This window comes from Lissotriton vulgaris, chromosome 11 (genome assembly GCF_964263255.1).
Source record: "Lissotriton vulgaris chromosome 11, aLisVul1.2, whole genome shotgun sequence".
In the NCBI taxonomy this organism is placed as follows: domain Eukaryota; kingdom Metazoa; phylum Chordata; class Amphibia; order Caudata; family Salamandridae; genus Lissotriton; species Lissotriton vulgaris.
In genome coordinates this window covers 144,709,128-144,727,863 of record NC_141699.1, presented here as the reverse complement: position 1 = coordinate 144,727,863, position 18,736 = coordinate 144,709,128, and the positions used below count along the sequence as shown (strand labels likewise).

Below are 18,736 nucleotides of genomic sequence, written 5' to 3'. Positions count from 1 at the left end.
GCGAACTGACAGTCCCCTGACAACGCCACTGGCCAGGACTATTGAAACGCTAGGACTGACAGATGTATAGAGATGGTTGCACCGGGACGTTAGAAGTTATTCCCGTTTCTCAGGAGCACACAACATACATTCCCGCCTAGACTACATCTTCCTTTCCAGACATGCCCTTACGGCTGATGACTAAGCCGAATATTTGGCGCGGGGCATCTCGGACCACTTGCCTCTGCTGGTCCGACTAGGGGGAGGCCCAGACCTCGGGACGGGAACTGGAGACTGACACCATGGGATTTGCAAAACCCCAAGATACTACAGGGCCTCCGGGAAGACACTAAGGTCTATTTTACCGGAAATATGGACTCCGTGCAATCAGGAGTGACTTCATGGGAAGCTTATAAGGCAGTGCTTCGGAACAGGGCCCAAAGTAGGATCTCGTTGGAAAAGCGGAAAGCCCAAGAGGAATTATGCACATTGGAAACTAAAGTCCTAGACCTTGAACGACAATACCTAATAGATAGGAACCCGCAGGTGCTTCAACGTTTGCTAGACAGCCAACAGCATTACAGGGACTTAGCCACAAACGAGGCGAAAGCACAGGCGCTTGCGACACTACATAGGCTGTATGATGTGGGGGACAAGTCCGGTAAGCTCATGGCCTGGCAGAGTCGGAGGGAGAGGGACGCGCGAGTGACCAACAGCCAAGGGCAACTGCAGAGGACAGATACTTAAATTGCACAGGCGTTTGCAACCTATTTCTGAGACTTTAATACGGTCAGGGATTTGGGAGGCTCGGAAGAGATGACTGCCTGCCTGTCTGAGATTCATACCCCAGTCTTAACCGATGACGACAAGGAGACCCTCGAGGCTGACATAACTGTCACTGAATTAAGGGACGCAATGGCTAGGCCCCGACCGGAGGAAGACTACGGGTCCGAACGGGTTCCCCGCGGAATTTTTTAAGATCACAGCAGACCTGTTATTACCTCATCTTCTGGCGCTCTATATGGACGCGAACCAGGACGGCACTCCCCCGCCCAACCTCAGGACAGCCACTATTGTCCCGATCCATAAACAAGGCAGACCGTCTGAGGCCTGCGAGTCTTACAGACCGATAGCCCTCCTCAACGTGAAAGCTAAGCTCTTGGCTACGGTCTTGGCCCTCCGACTGCATCAGGTGGTCTCTGGATTGGTCCATCAAGACCTAACAGGATTTTTGCCAGACGGGGCGACAAGGCAGAATCTTTGGAGTACCCATAACTGGCTCATGGATGTGAGGCAGAGGGAGGACCCCATATGTTCCTTTCCCTAGACGCCGAAAAGGCGTTTGACGCGGTCCACTGGCCATTCCTGGAGGCTACATTAATCAAGTTCTGGGTTGGCCCCAATTTTAGACGATGGGTGAGTCTTTTATACACAGACCCCAGAGCACAGGTCAGAGTAAATTAAGTATATTCGGTGGATTTCCCGGTTGAGAGGGGGGACCAGTCAGGGATGCCCTCTATCCCCGCTGTTATTCGCCCTCACGGTCAAAAGAGTGGCATGTGCAATCCATCAAGGGGAAGCAGTGCGTGGCTTTTGTATTACTCAGGCTGAATAACAGGAGAAGATCTCGCTGTACGCAGACGATGTCCTCCTGTATGTGACGCAGCCGGCGACCACTATACCGGCGCTGCTTGACCTTCCAGACAGGTATGGCTCCCTTTCTGGCTACAAAATTAACTGGCACAAGTCAATACTATATTGTCTGCGCATAGAGGAAGACTGGCCTCCTCTGCCGGGGGCCATACAGGTTACCAAGTCAGGGTTTAAATACCTGGGGATCTTCCGGACGACCAACAAACAACTCTAGTATCAACACAATGTACACAGAGTGATCAAGAACTTTGCGGAGGACGCCCACCGGTGGAAGTCCCTCCCCCTTAGGCTCCTGGGTCGAGCGGCAATGTTCAAAATGATTACATTGCCCCGCTTCTTGTATGCCCTGCAAACTAATATTTTCCCTTGCCTAGGCAGACATTCCAGTCGATGAACGCAGTTACGGGCCCTTTTGTGGCTCGGACATCAACCCAGGATAGGCCTTACGATGCTGCAGCGGAATCAATACAACGGGCAACCTGGACACTATAGACTGGGACACTGCACTGATGCACCCTAGAGAAGCAGCAATCAAAACCCGGCTACGTCTTCCACAGTATAAAATATTGCTTAGGGTATATTATGACAGGGCCAGAATGCACCACATACGCAGGGCTAGCGATCCCTGCTGTCTGAGGTGCAGGCACCCACAGGGAACCTTCTTCCACACTCTATGGGAATGCCCTTCCATTAACGCTTACTGGACGTGTATCCTGGGAGAGCAGAGTAAAATTCTGGAGGCGACACTTCCCCTGGACCCCAAAATTGTGCTGCTGGGAATATCGACGGAGGTAGATTTGAACCGCCCATAGCTGATTTTTGCCCTACTGGCCTTAGTGGTGGTGAAGAAAGACTTGGCACGAGCAAGGGGAGCACAGTCACCCCCCCAGGGTGGGAGAATGGAGGAAGGGAATGGATCTATACATGGCGGCTGAGAAGGTGACTTACAAAGCTAAAGGCTGTCCTCGGAAGTTTCGCAAGATATGGGGGAAATGGAGGAAATACCATGGTCTGGATGTGGGCTTGTGAAGTGATCAACATACTCATAACTGCGTTGATTGGGTGGAGGTCCCTTAAGCATGGCTGGTTGGACACTAGGCTGGGACTTGAGGCCTCCCTGGAAGACACGAACAAGGGATAGGCCGCCGCTTGGTGGAACAGACGGACAATGTTAAACAGCTGATCGGGATAGTGTTGGGATCGGTGGAGTGGCGGGGGGATGCCTGTTGCTGTGGAAAAGTTACTTTGATTAGTTAATGCTGCCTATTTTGATTCAAAATGCCAATAAAAATATTTTTTTTTTAAAGAATGGACTTGGACACTGTAAGGGTACAGGGCTCATGGACCTGTACCTTCACCACTGGTATAGGACACCCAGCTAGAGGGGTGAATGATATGCACCAGGGCAGGGGGTTGTAAGCATGGTAAACTGGGATGTGTGCCATGTCGACTCTTCACTTTGTTCTGCACCAAGACACACAGCCTGCAAAGGCAGTGTGTGTTTGTCAGGGTACAGAACCTCCAAGGGTGGCACAAGTGATGTAGCCCTTAGAGGCCTTCTCTGGTCACAGTGCCCTGGGTACCTGTGGTACTATTTACCAGGGGCTGACCTATGGCCAGAGATGCCAAATTGGTTTTGGGCTTTAATGCAGTTTTAGGGAAACAACATAGGCTTTGGGTACCTGATTAGCAGGAGCCCAGGGCACACTCAGTCAAAGTGCATCAGCAATTCATCAAAAAGTGGGGGCAACCATACAGAAAGAGGGTACTTTCTCACAATCCCTGCTTCGAGAGTTCTCACCTGCACAATTTAAAAAAATAAAAATAAAAAATTTAAGTAAAATTGTAATTTTTAAGAAAAAGTTGTTTCTGAACCCCCTACAAGGATTATTGGTATATTGAAAATCATAAAATAGAAGATATGAAATGTTACGTTTGTTTGGGGGAAGATGGTCACAAGCAATTTATTGGATAAGGAGCACATAGTGCAGATTTCTTATAAAAGACTGCCCAGGGAAACGGGGTATGAGTTTACAACAATGCTGTTGGTCGCAGACACTACGTACAACTGGTATCGGTATATAAAGCTAAAGTTCCATCATCCTTATTGCATGCGGTGGAAATGTTGGGGTTACAAATTTTTTTTTCTCTAAACAGATTAGAAGGTCAGATCTTAAAGGAAAATGTGTAATTTAAATACATTAGCGGCATGAGCAAGCAATACATCTGAATGTGGGATAGTTAGTGGACGTATACATGGATTTGCAGAAGTGCTTCGTTGGGGTTACCGGATCATTTTAAAATGAAGAAAACTCCAAGATATTTCATGCGCAAAAATTTTCGAAGCGCTATTTTACAAGAAATTAATTTCTGTTTTGGAAGTAATTTAACTTGAAGCAGGAAACCGTTTCCTATTGGTCAGCTTGAAACAGGAGTCTGGGAGGGCTAGTTTATCAGGGTTTCTGAATTTTGTATGAAGAGTACATTTGATGTAATAACCTTATGGTGAGGACTCCTCAAAAATATTTATTATGGAACATTGATCATGGAGCCTGGTGCTTCATGGTGTTATTATGAATGAAGGGGTTACCTTTGAATTGTGTAACAGAAACATGGCGAAACCCACAGGTAAGGCAAAGAGTGTGATTTTTGCCAAAAGGACAACCAGGATTTGGACTAAGCATATCTTGTTTGCCCAGCTTCGCACCAACCTTAATTTAAAAAAAAAAAAAAATTATGTACGTTTGGTGCTGGAAGCCCGTACTTTGAAATATGAGCCAGAAAATGAAATGGACAATATTTCCCAAAGGTATTTTAGAAGGTCTCAAATATTTTATTGTCGGGAAAGTGTGGGTATGATTTCTACAGGCTTGTGTCCTATTGTTTGGGGGGAGGAGGGGGTAAGTATTTATCCAATAGAAAAATATAGAGATCCGGAGTTAGTTGTGTAGGATGCCACCCGAGAAAATACCCTTTTATGGAACAGTTTTTATGAAATTTTGGTTTCTTGGTTCTGCACTTAACTATGCCCCTTTTTGGACGAGCAGATTTCAAGCTTCCACTGTAGAGATGGAAATAGTAACTAATGCTCGGTTAGGAAATTAAATGCTTCCTTTATATATGTTATTTGCATTGGTTTTACGTCCTACTGGAAATTGTGTTTATTTTCTGGGGACCTCGTTAGAGATCCAAATCCTAAATAAAGAACACAAAAAAATAATAGCCATCCACATGAAGCAAACCGCTTTTTTTAGACTGCCAAAAGTCTGTGCCCAGTTACAGGCAACTACTAATAGGGTGAATGCCACTACATCAATTACACTACACTACTAGACCCACAAGGTGAATTTAAAAGGAATTGCTACTATCCCAATTCAACCAATACATTAACCTTTATTTTGTAAGCCGATTAATTTTGATCCACACATATACTGCCCTATTACTTATTCTTTAATATAGGTTAATTAACCTTATCCTTGCACAAATATTTCCCATTATATACATTTTAATTTGTCTATATCCTAACCCGAAAATATCCCCTTAAATGCAATTCATTTATAATTACAGTTCACCCAACCTCTAATCCCATGTCTAACCCTTAAATATTTGTATTCAATTTTGAATTAAATGTATTTGTTATCCCTAATCTAACATTAACCAACAAATTAATCCCAAATAAAGTAAAAAAAAAAAAAAAACAGGACAAACATTATCCATTATGATGCAGCGTAACATGAATATGTAAATGTGGTACACTACGCTTTATTGTAAGAACGTGTGTTTTATGTGTAAATCCTACGATACAGATATGTTTCCAGCCCTCCCAGACCTTTGTTAAACACTTCTACTCCAAGTCAGCTTCTTCAGGTTTACGCAAGTGTGTCAAATGTTAAGATAATGGCAGACATGTTGGAAATATCCAAGTTAAGTATAATTAACAAGGTGCCTGGCTTGAGCTGCCAACACGGTGGACGCCGCTTAGGCGAGCTCCGTGCGTCTACGCCAAATTACCTACAATATCCGCCAGAAATCCTATCTAGTGCAGCCCATTATAAATCGGTCCATCGCGCTAATGCCCAGGACTATCTGAGGACCGGAAGTGCGGAGCGGCGGATATCGGCTAGTGTGCTGATCACGGGGACTGGTTGAGGTGTGCCGCAGACACGGGCCTGCGGCGGCTAGGGTGACCAACCGTCCGTAAATTTCACAGACCGTCCGTAAATTGGACCTCACGTCCGTTGTCCGTGAGGATCCTTTTTACGGACGCCTTTTGTCCGTAATTTTGGCCTTGCAGGCAACAGAGCTGTTCCCTGTGAGAGGCCTCAGCTCCCTGATGTGGCCGCCTCACACCTATGCTCCAGCACAAGAGAAGCCCCACCCGCCCATTGTCAATCTGTGTGGGGCTGATTGCCACATACAGAATGACAATGTGACAGTTTGGGCAGCTAATATCGCCTTCCATTCCTGCTGAGTTCAAAGCTGTCCACAGGATCTAAACGTCTTCCAAAGCCGCCTTATTTATCATGAACATTAAGGAGAGTGGGGCTGCTGGCCCATTTGAAGCATTTAGAAGCAAACAGAGGCATTTGCACTTCTGAAAGGACCGTGAGTGGGCTTGAGGGCTCTCCAGCCCCTCCCACACTCACGGCACTCTGCCTGCTGACGAAAATGAGAAATCAGAGGCTTACATGGCGCATTTCAACCGTTAAGGAAATGAAAACCACAAGTTCTCAATTTGTAAAAAAAAAAATGAGAGCCAGTGTTCTCTTCAGGAGGCGTCTGCAGTTTACACCCCACATTGCCCCGGCCATGCTGCCGGTGATAGTAACAACGCATCTACTACCCATCACTCTCATACAACTGAGAATTTGGATATTTTAGGCCCCCAACGTTATAAGCCTGGCTTGAACTGCAGGTAATAGCAGTTTTTAATGTATATTGAATTAATAATTAACTGTGAACAACAATTAGTGGACAGCGTGTTCTTGCCGCCAAGAACAAGTAGGAAACAGTTTACACGGCGAAAGGGTGGACGGATGAGCGAAAGGATGGATGAATGGTTGAGTGAAAGGAAGAGTGAAAGGAAGAAAGGAAGGAAGGAAGAGTGAAAGGATGAAAGGAAGGAAGGAAGAGTGAAAGAAAGAAAGGAAGGAAGGAAGGAAGAGTGAAAGAAAGGAAGGAAGAGTGAAAGAAAGAAAGGAAGAAAGAGTGAAAGAAAGAAAGGAAGAAAGAGTGAAAGAAAGAAAGGAAGAAAGAGTGAAAGAAAGAAAGGAAGAAAGAGTGAAAGGAAGAAAGAGTGAAAGGAAGAAAGAGTGAAAGGAAGGAAGAGTGAAAGGAAGGAAGAGTGAAAGGAAGGAAGAGTGAAAGGAAGGAAGAGTGAAAGGAAGGAAGAGTGAAAGGAAGGAAGAGTGAAAGGAAGGAAGAGTGAAAGGAAGGAAGAGTGAAAGGAAGGAAGAGTGAAAGGAAGGAAGAGTGAAAGGAAGGAAGAGTGAAAGGAAGGAAGGAAGGAAGAGTGAAAGAAAGAAAGGAAGAAAGAGAAAGAAAGAAAGGAAGAAAGAGTGAAAGAAAGAAAGGAAGAAAGAGTGAAAGGAAGAAAGAGTGAAAGGAAGAAAGAGTGAAAGGAAGGAAGAGTGAAAGGAAGGAAGAGTGAAAGGAAGGAAGAGTGAAAGGAAGGAAGAGTGAAAGGAAGGAAGAGTGAAAGGAAGGAAGAGTGAAAGGAAGGAAGAGTGAAAGGAAGGAAGAGTGAAAGGAAGGAAGAGTGAAAGGAAGGAAGAGTGAAAGGATGGACGAGTGAAAGGATGGACGAGTGAAAGGATGGACGAGTGAAAGGATGGACGAGTGAAAGGATGGACGAGTGAAAGGATGGACGAGTGAAAGGATGGACGAGTGAAAGGATGGACGAGTGAAAGGATGGACGAGTGAAAGGATGGACGAGTGAAAGGATGGACGAGTGAAAGGATGGACGAGTGAAAGGATGGACGAGTGAAAGGATGGACGAGTGAAAGGATGGACGAGTGAAAGGATCGATGAGTATCAGACTGTGGAATCTTGGAATGTTAGGGGGGTTACCTAAAACTATCAAGAGGGGCGCCATTCTCCCCCAGGCCAAGCGATACAGAGCAGATATCCTTCTCCTACAGGAGACACACTTATTGGGCACCCAGGCTCCCGGTCTAGCGAGGTTTGGATACCACTCAATAGACCATGCAGGGTTCACTAGAGGCTCCCGGGGGACTGCTGTCCTCATCCATAGTCATGCCCCATTTGTGCACATGAAACACTGGGCAGATCCTGGGGGACAATACATGATATCAGGCACATTATATAGGGAACATGTGAACATTGGTAGAATCTACGCCCTGAGCTTCATTAGGAAATGCATTAATTGACAACATTTTCCTTCCCTGGGGAGAGCTCCTGGACGGACTGACTTCTGGGGGAGAATGGAATGATGGCAGGTAATCACTAGACAGAAAGCGTGGGTCAAACACAGGCCCCTCATTAGATGCCTCGAAATTAAGCCTCTTTGCCACCACCCCAAGAAGCTGAGCTATGCTTGGCATGTCCACAGTTCACAGCTCCCTATCCAGATTGGACTACATGTTCACGCCGCATAGCTATATTCATAGATTTTCTCAAGTCTCCCACCTCCCTAGGGGGCTGTCGGATCACTCCCTAGTCTCCGTCAAACTCCATACATGCTCCCCAAAACCTCCATTCAGGTGGCATATGTCCACATAGCACCTCCGCGAGCCTGACTACCAAGAAACTCTTACTAGGGCAATCCAGGAATATCTAGAAGTCAACATTGCATAGGCCCATCCAAAGTTACCCTAAGAGATGCCCTGAAGCCCACAGTCCAAGGGGGAGACATCAGTTATCATTCGAATGAGAAAACACAAACATTCTGCTGATGGGACAGAGTTAGAAACCCGCTATGCATCCCTAGAAGCAAAATATGTGCAGGACCCCCTCTCTCTGTCTCAGCATGCTTCCTTTTCAACAGCAGATAAAACACCACCTCATAGGGAGGTAGAAGAAATCTGGTTGGCGTCGCAACACCGTATTCCTCAACGGTGGGGGGACAAATCCAGTAAAATGCTTCATAGATTGCTTCATAGGGGCGGTCATTAGGCAATTTGCGCACTACGGCATTATACGTGCGACAATAACAGACATCGGAATCGCTCATTGCAGAGTAGAGATATTCCACCCACCCGCAAACTTACAGACCAGATGCGAGATCAGTTAGATGCCCCCATCACCATGTATGAATTAGGCGCGGCACTTGCTGCGATGCGCCCTGGGCGGGCCACAGGCCGAATGGATTCCCCATGGAGTTTCTTCGGCCACACATGTCCACATTGAGCCCTCACCCACTAGAGGCAATACATGATGCCTATGAACAAACCCTGCTACCGCGGGATTGGCAGCACCCAGAGATTGTCCTCTTCCTCAAGCCTGGCCGCCCACATAAGGATCCATCCTCATAAGAAAACCAGTTACTTACCTGTAACTTTAGTTCCCCAGTATTGGTAACTTTCATAGATTCCCATGCTTTGTATCATTCCCCGTCGTCGGAATGGGAGTCTCGGTAACAAAAATACCATAGCTGTAGGTACAAAAGACAAAGGAAAAAGGCCTAGGCCTCATTCCCTTTTGTAGCACATCACCCTCTTTGTGTAAAAGAGACCAAACTTTGGCATCAGCCAATCAGCAGTGCCTCACCCCATAGAACCTTCCTGAAGGAACCTCAGAGCCTCAGATTTTCGTAGCCGTTGTGTACTTAGACACCATATCTGTTGTAGGCTGCGCTTTCCTCGGGGAGGCGGGTGGGCGCATGGGAATCTATGAAAGTTACCAATACTGGGGAACTAAAGTTACAGGTAAGTAACTGGTTTTCTTACCCCAGTATTGGAACTTTCATAGATTCCCATGCTTTGTATCAGAGTAGCAAGCAGTTGGCAAGATAATCACATTTTGCATCATAAATTATAGCAATAGGCAATATGACAAAATACAAAATGTGAAAGACGGAAGGTGGGAAAGAAAGGAAAGCTCACCATCAGTGGAAGAGGTTCCTCAGGACAGCCTGTCCTACTGCCGCATCATCTTGTTGCAAGGATTCCAAGCAGTAATGCTTGGTAAAGGTGTGAACGCTGCTCCAGGTAGCAGCTCTGCAAATGTCTTTAATCTGCACCCCCGCGAAGAGGGCTGTTGAAGAAGCCACGGATCTTGTGGAATGTGCACGGATCTTTCCAGTTAGAGGTTTTCCTGCAGCCTTGTGACAATGTAGAATGGCACTTGTGATCCATCTCGAAACACCCTGTTTGGATAGCGGAAGGCCCTTACCAGGACCTCCGATGGCGACAAATAATTGTTAAGATATTCGAAATCCTTTAGTACATTCTAAATAGAATTTCAAGCTTCGTTGCACATCCAATGAATGCAATGCTCTTTCTGCTGGCGTAGAAAGTTGAGGGAAGAACGCCTTCAGAATGACCGGTTCATTCAAGTGGAAATCCGAGGGAACCTTAGGCATGAACCTAGGATTAGTTCTCATGATCACAGTGTTTCTTTTGAATTGAAGGAAAGGTTCTTGGACGGTTAAAGCCTGTAATTCTCTAACACGCCTAGCCGACGTGAGAGCAAGGAGGAGAGCCAATTTCCACGAAAGATATTTCATGTCAGAACGATGGATTGGTTCAAATGGACCCTTCATGAGTTGAGAAAGGACGAGATTTAAATGCCAGTTAGGAGGGGGCGGTCGCACTGGTGGATAGACCCTGAACAAGCCCTTTATAAATTGCTTGATAATCCTGGAAGACCACAAGGAAGGACCGGATTCTGTCCTTCTGAACCGTGACAGAGCAGCCAAATGGACCTTAATTGATGAATGGGCTAGTCCCGACTTCGTGTTTACCACAATGAACCGCTACCAGTAGGAATGTTACTAGTGTAAGTGAAGTGTTATTTTGTGAGTGCTGGCATCTCACAAAAAGTGAAGGACTGGTCTCACACACCACCGGGTGTCATGCTTCATCATTGACCAGTCCTTGCCCTCTAAAAACTTGGTTTGATAGAGGGCGGGCATACACCTGACGACAGGGATGCACTTCTAAACTAAGTGGGGGCCCAAAGAAAAATGTGCAGTGAATTAAAAAGCCATTATGGGTGTCTACTTAATTTTAATAGCGTCGACATCCATATGGTAGCTTAAAATAAAATGATCGGTGCCATGGGGATATTAGTGTCCCCCCACCGCTGTATGTGAGATCAATGTGTTTCTGCCTGTAGGCCCAACTGGGTCCGCGGCATTCATCAGGATCATAGTATAAAGGGCTCTACTCTTACCAAATTTTTTGTGAGAGCGTTCCACTTGGTGGGGTGATCAATACTCACACTCCACTGTCTGTAGTGATAGGTTTAAATGATTCCTATGATGAGGTAAACTGCGCCTCATAGGAGGGAGAGCAGATGGACCCTTTAGGTCCTGGAATGGTAACTGCAGTGATCGCCGCCTTTCAGCCTAGGTCTGCAAGCCTCTGCTATCTCCCCAAGATCGCCAGAGCATTAGCGGCCCGTACTAGTAAACTCGCCATGGAAGAGAACCTCTTCCCCACATTGTCCAATCTCCGCCCTTGTTTGTCCGGTGGAGCCGTTAAGGGAGCAGAGGTGTTACGGGATTTTCTCTGTGCAGCCTGCGAGATTACAGAATCTGGTCTTGGATGACTAGTCAAGGCTGCGGGACCCCCATCAGGTGCCTTATATTTCTTGTCCAGACGCGGTGGCACAGGGACCACCGTCGCCGGGTTCTTCATGGCCTTAAGGCCCTCCTTCCACAAATGATCCACAATAGGGATGGACCTTGTCGATTTCCTATAAGGCTCCTTGAAATCGTATAGAAAACAATCACTGGTAATCTTAGGCATGGCCAATTTGAATCTGCCCGCCGCTCTCTCCATCAACTGATGAAAACCCCCGATGTCTGCTGGCGGGGAATCCGGTCGTTCTGGGACTGGTGAAGCAGGATTCTCAATGACATATTCGTCATAGTCAGTATTCGGAGCAGAGTCATGATCCGACTGCTGGTCCTCATCCGAGGAATCATCATGGACGTCTTGCAGCCCGGAAGAATCTTGTTGGAAGGATGTCTGAGGCTGAGGTGAAACTTGAGCCTGTAAAGATGGTGTTACTGGTGAGGGCGAAAATACTGCTGGTGCAGCTGATGCTGCCGGGACACGAAGTGGCCTATTCGCCCTAGATTTATAGTCTTGCAGCATGTTATGCAAATCTTGGAGAAATGAAGATGGCACCGTCACCATATCCTGGCCCGAATGATGTTGCGACTGGGCCGTCTGATGATAACCACTCTCCTCTTGGACGTATTCACCCTCAGAGTCCGTCTCCTGGCACTTGACCAGAAGTTGGGAGGGACTATTGGCATAACTGAAAGCGTCCTGGTAGTCATCCTCTGACTCCCCTTCCTGCAATAGCATAGTTGGCAGAAGGGGGGATACACTCCTCTGAGAAGTCCTCTCCGGCGTGATTCTAGTCACCAAAATGGTAATGCTTTTCTCAGAGGTTAATATCGTCGACGGTTCAGTCGTCGACGAAACTGTGAGCACACCAGCCGTCGTCATTGTCAGAGTCATCGTCGTCGATGCCCTAGTCGACGAGACTGTCGCCGACATCGTCAACACCACCGTCGACATCGTCGTCGGTGACACTGTAACCTTAGTCGTCGGCACCTTAGTCGTCGAAGCCGACGTCAAGCTGGCTTTATGCGCACCGGGCCACCCGTCACAACATTCGCCAGGTCCATAATGCCATGGCTATGGACCCACAGCTAGGGCGCCCGGCAGCCATATTATTAGCCGATAGACAAAGCGTTCAATTCACTCAGCTGTGTGTACCTTTTCCATCTTTTTGAAGCCATCAATTTCGGCCCGCGTATGACATATGTCCATCTATTACACACAAATCTTACTGCCTCGGTCCACATGGCAGGACATCTTTCGGCCCCCTTCCCGGTCTGTCGTGGCACGCGACCGGGTTGCCCCAGTTACCACTCCTATTCGCCCTGGCGGTGGAACCCTTGGCGGCGTGGGTACGCGGTGACCCGGTACTCCAGGGCTTTGAGTGTCCACAGTCGTGACCCGACCGTGTCGCACTATATGCGGATGATGTCCTGTTCTTCATGACCGACCCATGGATCTCAGGCCCACAAATCTTGCAGATCCTCAGAGTATTCAGCCAGACTACTGGGATTCATACCAACCCTTCTAAATCTGTGCTATTCCCAGTATGTGGAGACCAGGGACGATGAACCTGGGCGGCCCAGCTAACCCACTATGCCCAAAAACCTCATGGTTGCACAATTTCAACCCGCTTGTCACCAGTCTTCAAGATGATAGCAATATGGTACTCTTCTGCTCTCACTGTATGGGCGTGCAGCAATTTTTAAAATGGTCTCGCTACCTCGAGTACTGTACCGCCTACCTAACTGCCCATATCATATACCGCGGTCATGGTTTGTGCAAGTAAAGGCCATCCATAATGCATTCCTATGGAATGGTGGAGCGGTTGGGGTGGCACTACAAACTGGCACCCAATCAACATATGGTGGCCGCATTGCAGCCCCTGATAAATATTCCTATTACGCAGCCTCACAATTATTGATTGTAAATGAATGGTGGTATAACTAACCATCAGACCCGGTGTTTGTGGTGGAGCATGCGGCGATGGAGGTAGTTTCCCCCTCCTTCAGCTGTTATATAGTGCACAAAACCTAAACTTCTTACCCCATGCCAGAAGAACGGTGCTCCGGCTCAGGAGATACACAGTAGGGCAGATGGGCTGGCGTGGCCGCCTGACCCAAGCGACTCCCTTAAGGCATGGTACCCATCTGCGCCCAGTGACGGCTCTAGCCGGATTTCGCAGGTGGGACCTAGTGGGTATATCTTCACTTGGAGAGGTCATGCAGGGCTCCATCGTAAAGTCTTTCCACCAGTTACAGGTGGAATTCCAGTTGTACAAGACACAATTCCATAAGTACCTTCAGCTACGTCACACTGTTATCCCATTGATCCTTTATCTGGACACCCTGCCCGAATTCCATCCCCTCAAATACCGCCTCCTTATGGGAGACCTGGGTGTTCATAAAATCTGTCAGTCAGAATCTAACGACACACACAAGAACCACATTGCATAAAACTAGAAATGCGTGGCAGGATGACATACCAGAACTGACAGATTAAGATTGGGCTGAACCATTAGCTAGCCCTCAGGGAGCGGCTGTGTCCTGTCGATACCGCCTCATCCAATATAAATACATACATTGCGTATATTATACACGCTTTCGCCCATGGAAGATGGAGATCGTCCAATCCCCCTGTGTTTATGCAGCGGAAGGGAGGAGGGATCATTCATACACACAGTGTGGAGCTGCACCGCTTTGCAGCTCTTCTGGCGCAAACTCTCAGCCTGCCTGGGTAGGATACTATTGTGGGATCTTCCTTTCGACACAAAACTATTCCTTTTGCACAGTATCAACGGAGTGAATCGGTACAAGCGGCACCTGCACTTCCTGGCCCTCACTATTGCCAAGCGTGACATTGCCCAGCAATGCAAGGGATTCAGAAAAGGGGGTGGTGATGAACAGTGTCTGAATTAAGCAGACCACTCTTACCCAGTCCAAAGATCAGGGCTTGATCCATCACCGTTATTTATCTCACTGCACCATCCCAGCTCAGAACCTGGCTATATGCAAATCAGTCTGTCCCTGGCCCAGTGCATCATGGGAACAGGGCAGACTAAACTACCAAGCCAATTCTTCACCAGAAAGGAGACAAGCTACCGGGGACCGGTTTCTGGCATTTCAGCCTTCTTCGGCCCGGCTTGCTTGAATCCTGATGGTGCAGTGAGAAAGGGACTCATGTCTGAGTATACCCTGCCACACCTATAGTGGCCAAAAACGATTCAGAAAAGGGGGTGGTGATGAACAGAGTGTCTGAATTAAGCAGACCACTCTTACCCAGTCCAAAGATCAGGGCTTGATCCATCACCGTTATTTATCTCACTGCACCATCCCAGCTCAGAACCTGGCTATATGCAAATCAGTCTGTCCCTGTCCCAGTGCATCATGGGAACAGGGCAGACTAAACTACCAAGCCAATTCTTCACCAGAAAGGAGACAAGCTACCGGGGACCGGTTTCTGGCATTTCAGCCTTCTTCGGCCGGCTTGCTTGAATCCTGATGGTGCAGTGAGAAAGGGACTCATGTCTGAGTATACCCTGCCACACCTATAGTGGCCAAAAACGATTCAGAAAAGGGGGTGGTGATGAACAGAGTGTCTGAATTAAGCAGACCACTCTTACCCAGTCCAAAGATCAGGGCTTGATCCATCACCGGTATTTATCTCACTGCACCATCCCAGCTCAGAACCTGGCTATATGCAAATCCGTCTGTCCCTGGCCCAGTGCATCATGGGAACTGGGCAGACTAAACTGGGACAGGAACAGACTAATTTGCATATAGCCAGGTTCTGAGCTGGGATGGTGCAGTGAGCTAAAAAACGGTGTTGGATCTAGCCCTGATCTCTTGACTGGGTGAGAGTATTCTGCTTAATTCAGAAACTCTGTCCATCACCACCCCTTGTTGTTTAATTATTTTGTCCCCCATAAGCTGGAAGGGTATACTCAGATGTGAGTCCCTTGCTCATTGCACCATCAGGATTCAAGCAAGCCGGGCCGAAGACGGCTGTAATGCCAGAAACCGGTCCCCGGAAGCTTGTTTCCTTCCCAGTGAAAGAATTGGCTTTGTAGTTTGGTTTGCCCTGTTCCCATCATGCACTGTGACAGGAACAGACTAATTTGCATATAGCCAGGTTCTGAGCTGGGATGGTGCAGTGAGCTAAAAAACGGTGTTGGATCTAGCCCTGATCTCTTGACTGGGTGAGAGTATTCTGCTTAATTCAGAAACTCTGTCCATCACCACCCCTTGTTGTTTAATCAGCAATGCAAGGGGGCCTCTCCCTCGACATTAGGGAAAAGGAGGAAGGGCATAGACAGCATCATATACATCGCTTCTCATCTCTGCTCATACACGTACCTGGCTGAACTTCCCAGGATGCCCAAGTACTGGAACTGTCTGCGCCAAATTGTTTGTTATGTTGTAATTATGTTCTGCATTCATATGCTATACATGCTTGCTACACCAGAATCATTTTTGTCCTAATAATGTATGTCAGGCGGTGGTCCAGAATGTACCATGAAAATTAAATAAAATGTATTATGAAAAAATATAATTAACACTGCATTGAGCTCAGTTGTCATAAGACTCATTACTAGATGTAACTTAAGACAAATTTTAAATTAGAATACATGTAACAATTCATACCTGAGGCTTAACATTAAAGGAGGTTTGCTCATGCTTCGATGTCTCATGTTGAACATATTTATTAACTAAATCTGTGACAAAGTCCTCAATATCCGTATGATATTGCCTGGAAAAGAAATAATACAAAGTTAAAGGATGAGTGATACATGCTGAAACAAAAAACAAGATGCTTGCAGATTAGGTGTGAACGTATTTTTGCAGTGATACTAAATGGGATAACCTCTAGAGATCCCTTAAAAAAGTACACCACCCAAACTGGAAACACTTTCAGGACGTCTTCTACCGTTGGAAAACTGCCAAGGTTTTATTTTATGCTGAAGATGGCAGAACGGTAACACTCAATGCTTCAAGATACCAGACCGGTTTCTGAAACACTGGTAAAAGTTCTTCAAACCTGATAAGTAATGACGAGAAAAGAAGGTGTGAAAGTTGCAGTCTCTCTGAAATGGCTAGAGAAAACGCACAGTCTCGATGAAAGGGCTTAAACAGGTTTGCTAATCGGTTGATCGACTCCAACCCTGTCCCACTACAAATGCAAAATCTAATTAGTTTCTTCCTTCATCCTACTAACTAACTTCTCATTTTCATTGGTTAACTCTAGCCCTATAGAGCAGGTCATCTACAACATCTTATTTTACACATGCCCAACTTCTGCTTTTCCTCTGCCGTTTATTAACCCATCTCTGCTCTGTATATACACCCATCTCAATGGCCTCATTGGTCCTAACCTCCCCCCATCCCAATCTTCCTTTCCCATCCACTCCCACCTACCAACTGATCTGCAATAAAGAGAAGCCACCAAAATTGACTTGCTAGACTTAAAAGTTGTCAAGTTCTGTCAAATTAAATGTTTCTAAGATTGAGGAGTACTAAGGACATTTCCAAATACATGCTTGTTAAACCAACTACAATCTTCAGCATCCATCAACTTACCACTACCAGTTTCTGGTGCATCCAAATACAGAGCGAAAGATTATAGACTGAACACAATATGCCTTCTCAAAATGTGCACAAGATGCATTTGAGGTGATGTGACAACTTGTTCTACAGCAGAAGGACATGTTCTTGGGGAACAAGTAATGAAATTGTCACCAATCTATGAATACTATTGAAACTAAAGAATTCTGGATTCACATGCTGTGCATTAGTTTTCCATCTAGGGGATTGGTTCACAATTATCTGTGTTACCATTTCATTTTTTAAGTGCGGGCTGTTGGCGACCATTTGGTGGCATGTCCCTCCTATACTGACATCAGATGCACAACTACTCCTACAGAGAAGATGAGCGTTGCATCATGAATCAATCTCGAGTCACATGCTGTACATAAATTGTGTAGCAGCATTCCCGCTCTCACGGAAAGTTGTACAGTCCAGAGGAACCCCAAAGGTAGGGAGAGGTAAAATCAGATAGCACCTTACTCTCCATTTGTGGTAGTGTGGGCTAGCAGTAAGGCTTTATCAGAGGGTAGTGTTCCTAATTTGTTGTACACACAATCAGCAAATGTCATACACTCAAAGACTGAACTCGGACCAATTTGATTTGTATAAAAAAATATTTAGTTGCATTTATTTCCAAGAACCAAGCAAGCCTGGCACAGGTAAGCGTACATGATAATTTTCACGGTAGGTTCAACAATACAAGCAAGTTGAATGAAGAGGACTGTTACAATGCTTTCAATACAGTGGAAATTACTGTGAGATCTCTTGAATACTGTACAGATTACTTTATGGATTACTTTTTTTACTCAGTGCGATATGCCTAGATATCACACTGGGATATTTCCTAGAGAAAAGGTAGTTAAAGCAGTTTAGTCATTTGTAGTTTTTCAATGTTTCATGCAAAACCAACTCCACACTTCTAAAAAAATTTCAAGAAATAAGCTGTCAATATTTTCCTAAGGAGAGAATTGAAGTTATCGGTTAACAGGTGAGTACTTGGTGGGAGTTGGTATTCTGGGGTTAGAACCAGGGTTCCCCCAGGGTTAAGGATGCACTCTCAAATCTCCCTCAGTGGCACTAGGGCGGCTGGGTGCTGAGGCCCAATGTTATCCAAAGGGGAATAGGGGGCCTCCGGTTGGTGGCTGCTAACTAGCAGGCCACAAGGTTGCAGGAGCAAAGCGCCAGGTGTTAGACTCAGGGCCAAGGGGGATCTGAGAGCACCCAGAGTACACCCGCAGAGGCGGCTGGGTGCAGCGTGCAGTTTTGGCATTGGGTGCCCCATTGTTTACAATGGAGATTCTCCAGTTGCAACAAAGGCTGCAGGCTCGGGGACGAAGATCTTCTGGAGGTAACCACCGGTTGGAGGTGTAAGTTGGGATGCCGGGACACAGTTGGATTACCACCCAAGGCCATGGGGTGTGGGGTGTAGGGTGTAGGGGTGTCTTTAGGCGTCAGATTTTACCAGCTCCGGTTGGTGGGGGGGGGGGGGAGCAGGGGGGGGGGAGAGGGGGGGGGGGGAGGGGCAGGAGGAGGAGGGGTTTTCCTCCAGAAAGAGGCTGCAGGCTTCGCTGGGAAATTTGAGGCAGGTCAGAGCTCAGCAGATCTCAAGTCAGGATCGCCGGGGAGACCTCCTTGCGATGTTAGGTCACTCGCACTTGGCCCGGTGGAGTCAGGTGAAACTCTCAGATTTGGCCAGCGCCAGAGTCTGTGGGTGAGCAAATCTGGTGCTCACGGGAGACAAAGCCTTTTCTGTGGAAGGCAGAG

General features: G+C 46.8%; 1 protein-coding gene across 4 annotated transcripts in view; it reads right to left on the bottom strand.

Annotated features, from left to right (window-relative positions):
- ZCCHC8 (zinc finger CCHC-type containing 8) overlaps window positions 1–18,736 on the bottom strand; it is a 331,099-nt gene that overhangs the window by 251,586 nt on the left and 60,777 nt on the right. For all 4 annotated transcript variants that reach the window (XM_086942951.1, XM_086942950.1, XM_086942949.1 and 1 more), the window contains exon 4: window positions 16,034–16,139. In XM_086942951.1, the coding sequence (XP_086799077.1) occupies window positions 16,034–16,139 (106 nt within the window). The remainder of the gene's footprint in view (window positions 1–16,033; window positions 16,140–18,736) is intronic.